The sequence below is a fragment of the Procambarus clarkii genome, chromosome 27 (genome assembly GCF_040958095.1).
Source record: "Procambarus clarkii isolate CNS0578487 chromosome 27, FALCON_Pclarkii_2.0, whole genome shotgun sequence".
NCBI classification, from domain to species: Eukaryota; Metazoa; Arthropoda; class Malacostraca; order Decapoda; family Cambaridae; genus Procambarus; species Procambarus clarkii.
This window is the reverse complement of record NC_091176.1, coordinates 21,792,712-21,804,869: the sequence shown is the minus strand read 5'-3', so window position 1 is coordinate 21,804,869 and position 12,158 is coordinate 21,792,712. Positions and strand designations below refer to the sequence as shown.

Below are 12,158 nucleotides of genomic sequence, written 5' to 3'. Positions count from 1 at the left end.
CTGTAGCTTCCACATTGTCTCCAATCTCTGCCTCTCTCCCTACCCCAGTCTCCGCCTTCCTCCCTATTTCCCTTTCCAATCTCACTTACTCTCCTTCCCCCGTGTCCTTTCGCCTCTCCGTCTCACTTGCGTCTCCCTCCACCCGTTCTTCCTTCCTTGGAGCGCTCGATGACAATCTTCTCATGAAGCAAAATACGATAATGACAATTACTCGCTTCACTGTGAATCGTATTATAGCCAAGCGTGGAGTTCCAATCCTCGGAGGCAGTCACCTCATCTTTCTCCCTATCTTACAATATCCTTTCAATTATCTCCCTATCTTACAATATCCTTCCAATTACTTTATAATTGTAATTACTTAATTATTACTTCCTATCACGTTCTGTCTGCCATTAATAACTAATACTACAATTTTGCTAATTCGTGAATTAGTTAAAATTATTACAATTGCTATGTTATTAGACATAAAGTTTTTTTGGGGTTAAACTATTTAACATTGTTAGTTATTGTCAGGTGATAAGGGCAACATATGTTGCAGTATCAGTAAGTTATCCGGCATATACCACCATGAAGCCGGTCGGCCGAGCGGACAGCACACTGGACTTGTGATCCTTTGGTCCCGGGGTCGATCCCGGGCGCCGGCGAGAAACAATGGGCAGAGTTTCTTTCACCCTATGCCCCTGTTACCTAGCAGTAAAATAGGTACCTAGGTGTTAGTCAGCTGTCACGGGCCGCTTCCTGGGGGTGGAGGCCTGGTCGAGGACCGGGCCGCGGGGACACTAAAAGCCCCGAAATCATCTCAAGATAACCTCAAGATGACGTCACTTTCATAACGTCACTTTCACGACGTCACTATCATAACGTCTTTTTCACGACGTCGCTATCATAAGGTCACTATCACGACGTCACTATCACGACGTCACTATCATAAGGTCACTATCACGACGTCACTGTCATAACGTCACTTTCACGACGTCACTATCATAACGTCTTTTTCACGACGTCGCTATCATAAGGTCACTATCACGACGTCACTTTCATAACGTCACTATCACGACGTCACTGTCATAACGTCACTATCACGACGTCACTATCAGGGCGGCAGAGTGATGTCAAGCACCTCACTCTCATTAGTAAACAGTCATTACATGGAAAAACTGATGATTGAAAAGAGTTTTAGCCATACTAATAAATCTGGGTGGGAACGCAAACGCGCTAGCGCGCGCATACACACACACACCAGTTGATTGACAGTAATTGACAGGCTACGGGGTCTGGTAGCTGAGTGAGACAGAGTCCAGGACTCGTAATTCTGTGGCCCGGGTTCGATTCCCGGTCCAGGCAGAAACGAAATAGGCAAAGTTTCTTTCACCCTGAATGCCTCTGTTACCTAGCAGTAAATATGTACATGAGAGTTAGACAGCTGTTACGGAGCTGCTTCCTGTGTGTGTGTGTGTGCGAAAAAAATTACTAGTTAGTAACAGTTGAGAGGCGGGCCGAAAGAGCAAAGCTCAACTCCCGCAAGCACAACTTGGTGAATACAACTAGGTGAATACAGTTGAGAGGCGGGACCAAAGAGCCAGAGCTCAACCCCCTTCAAGCACAACTAGGTGAGTACACACCGAAGTGCGCTCATACACGCGCGCACTAAAATGTAAAATGAATTTCACAAACACTCAGGCATGTATAGCCATTACGGTACGCAGTAGAACAAGTTCATGAATCAGATTCAGGACTAATGCTAAATGATTCAGGTTCCTGGGAGCAGCGTTACCAGCTAACTGCTTCGTTAACGAAGGCCTACCACTCGCCCTCGTTATACCTGTAATGAACGAGGAACCCGCACCAACAGTCAGGTAAAAAAAACGCCATTTATGCTTACCCAGCGAGAGCAGAACGGGTAAAAACATATTTCCATTTGTTTTTGTTTCAGTGAATTTGAGGGTTTGTGGGCGGGGAAAGGGCGGGGATTGGATGTGGCTGGGTGTGGGTGGGGGGCTGGGTGGGGGTGGGGGCTGTGTGTGGGTGGGGGCTGGGTGTGGGTGTGACGGGGATGGGGGAGGGGGGCGAGGTGTGTGTATGTTGGGGGGGGGGGGAGGCTGTGTTGGAGTGGAAGTTGGGTGAGTATGTGACGGAGTGAGGGTGTGCAAGGTGAGGTGTAGGGTGGTGTTGGAGTTGGCAGCTATAAGGAGGTTGGGGATGAGGGTGTGGTTCAGTGTGGGAGGTGGGGTGGGGGTGTGGTTCATTGTAGGAGGTGGGGTGGGGGTGTGGTTCATTGTGGGAGGTGGGGGTGGGGGTGTGGTTCATTGTAGGAGGTGCGGTGGGGGTGTGGTTCATTGTAGGAGGTGGGGTGGGGGTGTGGTTCATTGTAGGAGGTGGGGTGGGGGTGTGGTTCAGTATGGGAGGTGGAGAAATGTTGATGAGAGCCTTTGGATCTTCATATACCTTTCACAGGTCCAAATTGATTTTCAAGCTTTCAGAAAATTAGAATCCGACCAGTTTAAAGACCAGCGTGACATGCTGTGATGTCACGTTGACAGTGTGGCATGCTGGGATGTCACGTTGACAGTGTGGCATGCTGGGATGTCACGTTGACAGTGTGGCATGCTGGGATGTCACGTTGACAGTGTGGCATGCTGGGATGTCACGTTGACAGTGTGGCATGCTGGGATGTCACGTTGACAGTGTGGCATGCTGGGATGTCACGTTGACAGTGTGGCATGCTGGGATGTCACGTTGACAGTGTGGCATGCTGGGATGTCACGTTGACAGTGTGGCATGCTGGGATGTCACGTTGACAGTGTGGCATGCTGGGATGTCACGTTGACAGTGTGGCATGCTGGGATGTCACGTTGACAGTGTGGCATGCTGGGATGTCACGTTGACAGTGTGGCATGCTGGGATGTCACGTTGACAGTGTGGCATGCTGGGATATCACGTTGACAGTGTGGCATGCTGGGATGTCACGTTGACAGTGTGGCATGCTGGGATGTCACGTTGACAGTGTGGCATGCTGGGATGTCACGTTGACAGTGTGGCATGCTGGGATGTCACGTTGACAGTGTGGCATGCTGTGATATCACGTTGACAGTGTGGCATGCTGGGATGTCACGTTGACAGTGTGGCATGCTGGGATGTCACGTTGACAGTGTGGCATGCTGGGATGTCACGTTGACAGTGTGGCATGCTGGGATGTCACGTTGACAGTGTGGCATGCTGGGATGTCACGTTGACAGTGTGGCATGCTGGGATGTCACGTTGACAGAGTGGCATGCTGGGATGTCACGTTGACAGTGTGAAACACCAAACACGGTTGTATTAAATATTTCATACAACGAGAGTCAGTCATACAGGATATTGGCGGCGCCAGGCTGTCGGCCCTAAGCATTTATTAAGTCACACCTTTCAAGTATTAATGTTGACAGGTTGAGCAGAGGTCAGGTCAGGTGACCTCGCTCTGTCTCTGCTCAGCTGATAATTGCCGACGGGTGATTGTTCTTAACTCCTGGTAGGAGGAGTTTAGCTCCAAGTTCCTCCTTAAATACCCACGGAACTGTACATTTGAGACACAGATACAGAGGAGAAGCCTGGCTACACGAGAGGTGTTCCAGCAGGCTAGACTAGGCCTGTTACAGCCTTCGAATGTCGGATGTAACCCTTCCCTCTCCGTTCCTCTCAACCATCGTATACTCAGAGACCTTGGTGAGTGAAGTTGTAAAGTTGATGTATATTGTGTTTTCAAATTTATGTGGTGTGTGATTTTTTGAGAGGCAGTCAGCCGTAGTTTCTCTCACTTACTTGTGTGGTGACTCAAACTGTGTGTTTATGTTGACATTTGAATATCAAGTGATATGGTTGAATTATGATATCCATGTGAGTGAAGATATAATAGTAAATATGTAATTCATTAACTTACTATTTAAATTGACATTAATTCTGATCCCTAGATCATGGATTCATGTCTTGCTTTATGATACCGTGAAAGGTAGAGTGGAGAGCACTATGAAGTTTACTGGTCAAAGATTATGACTTAAAGATTCTTGACTATATGATTTACATGCTTGCAGTTGTTATACTTAATAACATCAGTTATTATTGTGGTACAGACAAGTTCCATTTCTTGTCTTATAAATAACTTTTGAATGGATGGTGGCAGCACTTTCCCACTTTCTACCTCTTTCCTTCAGCACTTTCCTTCTCCTCTTTCTCCTGACCACTCTTCCTCATTCCTCCCTTCCATCTCACTCTCCATCACTATTTCTTTTTTACATGCATGGCATGCTGTAATGTCAGGTTCACAGGGTGACATGCTGTAACCTCACGTTGGAAGCGTTACACGCTATGCCACGATTTGGATCGTCCCATTGACTGTACTCTCCCACAATAATCACAGCTTCACTTTGAAGTGAACGTTTATTACCAAGATTATTTAGGATTCAAATATCTGAGGAATACCAGGTGGTGTTGTAAATTATTATTATTATTATATATATATATATATATATATATATATATATATATATATATATATATATATATATATATATATATATATATATATGTCGTACCTAGTAGCCAGAACGCACTTCTCAGCCTACTATGCAAGGCCCGATTTGCCTAATAAGCCAAGTTTTCATAAATTAATATATTTTCTCTAATTTTTTTCTTATGAAATGATAAAGCTACCCATTTCATTATGTATGAGGTAATTTTTTTTTATTGGAGTTAAAATTAACGTAGATATATGACCGAACCTAACCAACCCTACCTAACCTAACCTAACCTATCTTTATAGGTTAGGTTCGGTTAGGTAGCAGAAAAAGTTAGGTTAGGTTAGGTTAGGTAGGTTAGGTAATCGAAAAAACATTAATTCATGAAAACTTGGCTTATTAGGCAAATCGGGCCTTGTATAGTAGGCTGAGAAGTGCGTTCTGGCTACTAGGTACGACATATATATATATATATATATATATATATATATATATATATATATATATATATATATATATATATATATGTCATCAATCATTAGTCATTGTCAAAACCTTTCAGTAATCCTCCTTTACAACAATATCGTTCATTATAAATCACTGTTCACCAATCACCTTCGCCAGCACTGAACATCTTTGGTCATTATTAATCATCATTCATTATCAAATCATCATCAGTTGCCACGATGAAATTAATTAATATTGTTTTATTCCACAATCTATTCCCCTTTTGTCAGGTGAGGCCCAGATGGGCATGATAATTGCTTTTAACATTAAACCCATAATTGATGATGTTGCTAATGAGTTTAGGACTCTCTAAATTTAACTGTTCAACTCACAGCTGGAGTTCTGAAATGTGCAAACTTTTTTGCACGATTTTTGCATTTTCAATTATTGATATTTATCAATATTTAACTATTGCAGACTACTTATTCTGTGGCACATTTTTGGCAAAACATGTGTTTGTAAACACACACACACACACACACAAACACACACACACACACACACACACACACACACACACACACACACACACACACACACACACACACAAATATTTCGCAAATAGAGTGTTAGACGGTTGGAACAAGTTAAGTGAGAAGGTGGTGGAGGCCAAGACCGTCAGTAGTTTCAAAGCGTTATATGACAAAGAGTGCTGGGAAGACGGGACACCACGAGCGTAGCTCTCATCCTGTAACTACACTTAGGTAATTACACTTAGGTAATTACACACACACACACACACACACACACACACACACACACACACACACACACACACACACACACACACACACACACCCTTTAAGGAACCTGTGTAAGGAATCATTCAGAACCTTGTATACCACATATGTAAGACCATTGAGTACCCAAATGAGTCACAGGGACGTTAAAAAGAACTTTTTCAGTGTCAGCGTAGTTAACAGGTGGAATGCATTAGGCAGAGATGTGGTGGAGGCTGACTCCATACACAGTTTCAAATGTAGATATTATAGAGCCCAGTAGGCTCAGGAATCTGTACACCAATTGATTGAGAGTTGAGAGGCGGGACCAAAGAACCAGAGCTCAACCCCCGCAAGCAACACTAGGTGAGTACAACTAGGTGAGTACACACACACACACACACACACACACACACACACACACACACACACACACACACACACACACACACACACACACACACACACACACATACACACACACACGCACACACACACAGAGTTAAGTAAGTGGATTTACATTTATTTGTTCTTTTATTTCAGATAAATTAGCAGATCGCTGGAGGTGAGTGGTTGTGTATTGATTCTACTTTCAGTAATCAGAAATGTTCATATATCCGTCTCGTCGTAATGACGCGTGTTACACATTATATTAAGGACAAAGTAATTAATAATTTGAATATAGCTACAACTAATTTCTCATGTGAAAAACTATAAAAACATAGTAATTTAGTGTACCATTTTTAACCCACGAAATATTTAAAATTTGTTTTAGAGGGGGAATGAGGGGGGGGGGGGGAGTCGCTAAATAATATTTCGTGACATTAATTCATCAGCTGTGAATGTCTGTAAACCTCGTGGACACTAATATCTTATCCCCCCCCAAAAAAAAAAATATCTAAAAAACTTGTTATCATCGACTGTCTTGTTGCCCAAGTTCTCGCAGAGGACCTTGTTAAACACAGTAGTTATACCCTTAGTGACACCGACACACGAGCCAAACAACCATCCATCAAACCAACCATGTTGTGTAGTGCCACCATCCACCGCCTGAGTAGTAATTAAATTAACACTTAGCGGACCAGGCACAGGCATACAGGATCCACGCATGAATATCCCTGACAAAGGGTCCCACCTCTCTCATGGACATCTAAGGAGGTTGGGGGAACTCTATTTAGTAACGTATAGTTATTAAGCTTGCGATATATATATATATATATATATATATATATATATATATATATATATATATATATATATATATATATATATATACACGATAATCACATATAGCGCGTCGGGGATTAGAGATCAAGCTTTTATAATTTACTAATTATCTCAGAATAATCGTTTACCGTGTTCTTTGGTGATGTCAAGCATATCCATCACTTCTCTCACATGTCGATAATCAGCCACTGAATTTCACCCTTTTGAAGCAGGTAATTCATGATTGACTAGCGGATTGATTTCATTGGCCAATTGACCAGCACTCACCTTGACCCCCTATTATATATAAGAATAATAACATTTAGTGTGTTATGAATATATATCACATTGACTTATAACAATGTGTTATATTCTGTTAAACGGACAAATTATTTTATGAATTAAAAAATATAAATAATTTTTCTTCAGATGCCTATAATATTTTATTGGACCCCTTGAAAGGGGCCCACCATCGCTATTGGGGTCCCTAGCAGGGGTCCACTATTGGTGGTTGGCCGGGGCTCCCAGGACGGGGTCCCCAGGACGGGGTCCCCAGGACGGGGTCCCCAGGACGGGGTCCCCAGGACGGGGTCCCCAGGATGGGGTCCCCAGGACGGGGTCCCCAGGACGGGGCCCCCAGGACGGGGCCCCCAGGACGGGGTCCCCAGGACGGGGTCCCCAGGACGGGGTCCCCAGGACGGGGTCTCCAGGACGGGGTCCCCAGGACGGGGCCCCCAGGATGGGGTCCCTAGGACGGGGCCCCCAGGACGGGGTCCCCAGGACGGGGCCAACATCGGGTTTGGGAGCTCCAAATTACTGTTTGCGCTCCTGCTGTGAAGAGAAAAAGAGTGTCCCCCTAACAAAATGAAACTGTCAGATCAGCAATTTTTCACTGTCAGGCCGCCGCCTGTTGTTAGTGAACGGCCTCCAGCTATTGTTAGTGAACGGCCCCCAGCTGTTTTTAGTGAACGGCCCCCAGCTGTTTTTAGTGAACGGCCTCCAGCTGTGTTTAGTGAACGGCCTCCAGCTGTGTTTAGTGAACGGCCCCCAGCTGTTTTTAGTGAACGGCCCCCAGCTGTTTTTAGTGAACGGCCCCCAGCTGTTTTTAGTGAACGGCCCCCAGCTGTTTTTAGTGAACGGCCTCCAGCTGTTGTTAGTGAACGGCCCCCAGCTATTGTTAGTGAACGGCCCCCAGCTATTGTTAGTAAACGGTCCCCAGCTGTTTTTTTATTTTATTTTGTGTGACATTGCATTGGAATTGAGCTGTGTTGTTTACCATACCATTTATTTCGTGAGTATAGTTATTTTTTTAATTTTCATGGTTTTTTATTTTGCTTTTTACTGTTTTTCCTATATTTCAGTGCTGGGAACATCAGATCATTTGATGTTCCCAAATTTCTGATTGAAACATCAGATCACTTGGGAATGAATCGGACGAGGGAGTGGGGAATGGTGGGGAGGACGAGGAGACGGTGGAGTCGGGATATATATATATATATATATATATATATATATATATATATATATATATATATATATATATATATATATATATATATATATATATATATATAAATATATATATAAATATATATATAAATATATATATATATATATATATATATATATATATATATATATATATATATATATATATATATATATATATATATATATATATATATATATATAGGGGGGGCATGGAACCCGCCCCCTTGCATTCCAGTACTATAACTACTCAGCCAGGGAGTGTCTATAAGTGTTGGGAAGTGCTTAGACTCGCAAGGGCGCAGCACCTTGTGTATACTACCCTGTTGGTCCAAGTTGGAGTCCTTGAGGGGTTATAGAGGTGACAACTGTACACTGGCATGGGAACCATACAAGACTTATACGGAACGGAATTTACGACAAAACACTGAAATAATCATTTAGCGTTTCGGGAAAAACGAGAAGTGTGTCTTAAATTCACAAGATGCCAAAAATCACGGTTTGCTGCAGACTGCAACTCTTACAAGCAATAATTGCTGTTATTGCAAACATACTGCAATAATAACAGTAGCCTGCTGTTATTGCAACACTTTGCCTGGTCTTTAAAATTAGAAAGTATGCAACAAGAACCTTTTTTTTAACAGCAAAGATCAATTCTGAAAGAAAAAAACTCAAGAAAAAAAATTAATTCTCCAAAAACAACTTGAACGGAATTATAATTATTATATTGAAATTAAAAACCTCTATAGGGTATCCGCTAGACTTTTAATCAATCATGTTTCATTCATGTTTTAGAATCGAGGGATTAAAAATTAATTTTGGCGACCGAATTATTGGCGAGTTTTCCCCGCTAAACATTCCGGAAACAATTTGCATAATGGGTGGAAAGTTGAGTCACTGAAATGCGTTATTAGGGATTAATTATATGCTGTTATGCATCAATAAATTGGTTTTATATGCACTTATATGTATATGTAAACATTGTAAACTAAATATTATCACGAAAGAAGCCATTTCGCCAAACAAGTATTCCCGGTGTGAACTGTGGCCGTCTTCAAGCCTTCCGGCAATTTGAACAACTGAACAAAAATTACATATAATTCTTGTTTACATTTTCTCGTGTTTGATACAAGATCTATACGGTTAGTGTCTACTTTCCATCTCTCTCCCTCTCCATCCATACCTCCCTCTTTCCCTCTTTCTTCCCTTAATCACTACTTTTCTCCTTCTTCCCCCCTCCCCCTTCCTTTTACTCCCTTGCATCATTCAGTCTCTCTCTCTCTTCCCCTTCATCTATTTCACCATCATTCACCAGATTTAAAATATCTTGTTCCGCTCCTAATTAAGAACCCTTCCTGCAGTCATATCTCCCCCCCCCCCCATTCAATTTTCCCAACATTTCAACTATTCTCTTTTTCCTGAACAAACGGTCATCTCTTTCTCTCCCTTCGTCCTCTCCACGTTCTCTTTCTTATATCCTCTCTCCTGTCTCCCCTCTTCCTCTTTCTTATTATCTCTCCTTTACCCTTCCTCTTCTTCCTACTCAATCCTTGACAAAAAATATTCTCGGGTATAATTCCAGTTTCGTTTCATCCTTTAATTACCATGATAATTTAATTTATTTTTTTTCTTCCATTTTAAGGTATTTTGAAACATGAAAAAGACGTGAAGATCTTTTTCTTGTTTGATGTTCTCGTGATGCGGCGTGTTGAGGCAATACACCTGTGTCTAGAGGCATACACCTGTGTCTAGAGGCATACACCAGTGTCTAGAGGCATACACCAGTGTCTAGAGGCATACACCTGTGTCTAGAGGCATACACCAGTGTCTAGAGGCATACACCTGTGTCTAGAGGCATACACCAGTGTCTAGAGGCATACACCAGTGTCTAGAGGCATACACCAGTGTCTAGAGGCATACACCTGTGTCTAGAGGCATACACCTAGTGTCTAGAGGCATACACCAGGCAAGAGGCATACACCTGTGCTAGAGGCATACACCGTGTATAGAGCAACACCTGTGTCTAGAGGCATACACCGTGTCTAAGAGGCATTACACCTGTGTCTAGAGGCATTCACTGTGTCTAGAGGCATACACTGTGTCGCTAGGATGGCATACACCTAGTGTCTAGAGGCATACCACCAGTGTCTAGAGGCATACACCTAGTGTCTAGAGGCAACACCATGTGTCTAGAGGCATACACCAGTGTCTAGAGGCATACACCAGTGTCTAGAGGCATACACAGTGTCTAGAGGCTATACTGTGTTAGGCACCTAGTGTCTAGAGGCAATACACCTGTGTCTAGAGGCATACACCAGTGTCTAGAGGCATACACCAGTGTCTAGAGGCATACACCAGTGTCTAGAGGCATACACCTGTGTCTAGAGGCATACACCAGTGTCTAGAGGCATACACCAGTGTCTAGAGGCATACACCTGTGTCTAGAGGCATACACCTGTGTCTAGAGGCATACAGGTGTATGCCTCTAGACAGAAAGCAGGCGACAGGAAGTATGCTGAGAGCACAATGACAGCATTCTAAGAGCATAATGGAAGTCTGACAGTATTTTCAGCTAATGAACATTATTTTCATAGAACAATTTAAACTCTGCTCTCATTATCCTGGGTGTAATTATATCAAGAGAAAGCGCCAAGCCATTACGACTACATAGCACTGGGAAGGGGTCAGGATAAGGATTTGGGATGGGATGGAGGGGGGGGGAGGGGAATGGTGCCCAACCACTTGGACGGTCGAAGATTGAACGCCGACCTATATGAAGCGAGACCGTCACTCTACCGTCCAGCCCAAGTGGTTGGGGAGAGTATAATGGGAGTATATTAAAAGATATTTAAAGGGTATCTTATCTTGAGATGATATCGGGGCTTAGTGTCCCCGCGGCCCGGTCCTCGACCAGGCCTCCATTTTGTTACACATCCCCAGGAAGCAGCCCGTACCAGCCGTCTAACTCCCAGGTACCTATTTACTGCTATGTGAACAGATGCATCAGGGTGAAAGAAACTCGGCCCATTTATTTCCGCTCAGCCGTTAGGCATTTAGCAGTGTGATGCAGGGCTAGTATTATACAGGAAACAGATTTCAAGATGAACTTTTCTTCTTTTTGACATCTTGTTTTATATATTATATAATATGCAACCCAGAACATCTTGGGTTGTATAGATTGATTGATTGATGAAGATTAAGACACCCAAGAGGTGGCACGGGCATGGAAAGCCCTTAAGTGGTAGATTTTTTGGAGTGGATGTGATTTTGTTGGAGTGACACCGTGAAAGAATTGGGTTGTATATGTTTATGTATGTGTGTATGTATATGTATATATTGTGTTATATATAAATACGTAATCGTCACCCGAGTTCCTATCTCTGATAGTCCTAGCGACGGAAAGGTAATTACTCAACGAGGTGGGGGTTGCGGAGCCAATTGGAAGAAAAATTAATTAACAAAAATTAATCTTGGAAGAAAAATTAATTAACAAAAATTAATCTTGGAAGAAAAATTAATTAACAAAAATTAATCTTGAAATCGAAGAAAAAAATTACCTGTAGCCATCAGCACACTGAACCTCTCTCATGAAGCACACATCAATTGGCTATCATCATCAACATATGCAACGATTATCTGCACTCAGTCGACCGAATGCTGAATGGCAGGACTCTAAGGGCTTCACTTTAGCTTGAGCAAGATCAGCTAACTGATCACAAACAGGTCTATGCATAACAAGCAAATAAAT

At 42.8% G+C, this 12,158-nt stretch overlaps 2 protein-coding genes across 2 annotated transcripts in view; both read left to right on the top strand.

The window, feature by feature from the left end:
- The window catches only part of LOC123748840 (nephrin), a 224,492-nt gene that overhangs the window by 118,866 nt on the left and 93,468 nt on the right, over positions 1-12,158 (top strand). The window lies entirely within an intron of this gene.
- On the top strand, positions 7,787-8,307 carry LOC138369194 (uncharacterized). Its single transcript, XM_069332133.1, has 2 exons — positions 7,787-8,122; positions 8,284-8,307. The coding sequence occupies exons 1-2, from the start codon at positions 7,787-7,789 to the stop codon at positions 8,305-8,307; spliced, it is 360 nt and encodes a 119-aa protein (XP_069188234.1).

Coding starts and splice junctions, on each gene's coding strand:
- LOC138369194 (XM_069332133.1), top strand. CDS start 7,787: ATGAAACTGTCAGATCAGCAATTTTTCACTGTCAGGCCGCCGCCTGTT. Junction 8,123..8,283: donor GTGAACGGCCCCCAGCTATT/GTTAGTAAACGG, acceptor CCTATATTTCAG/TGCTGGGAACATCAGATCAT.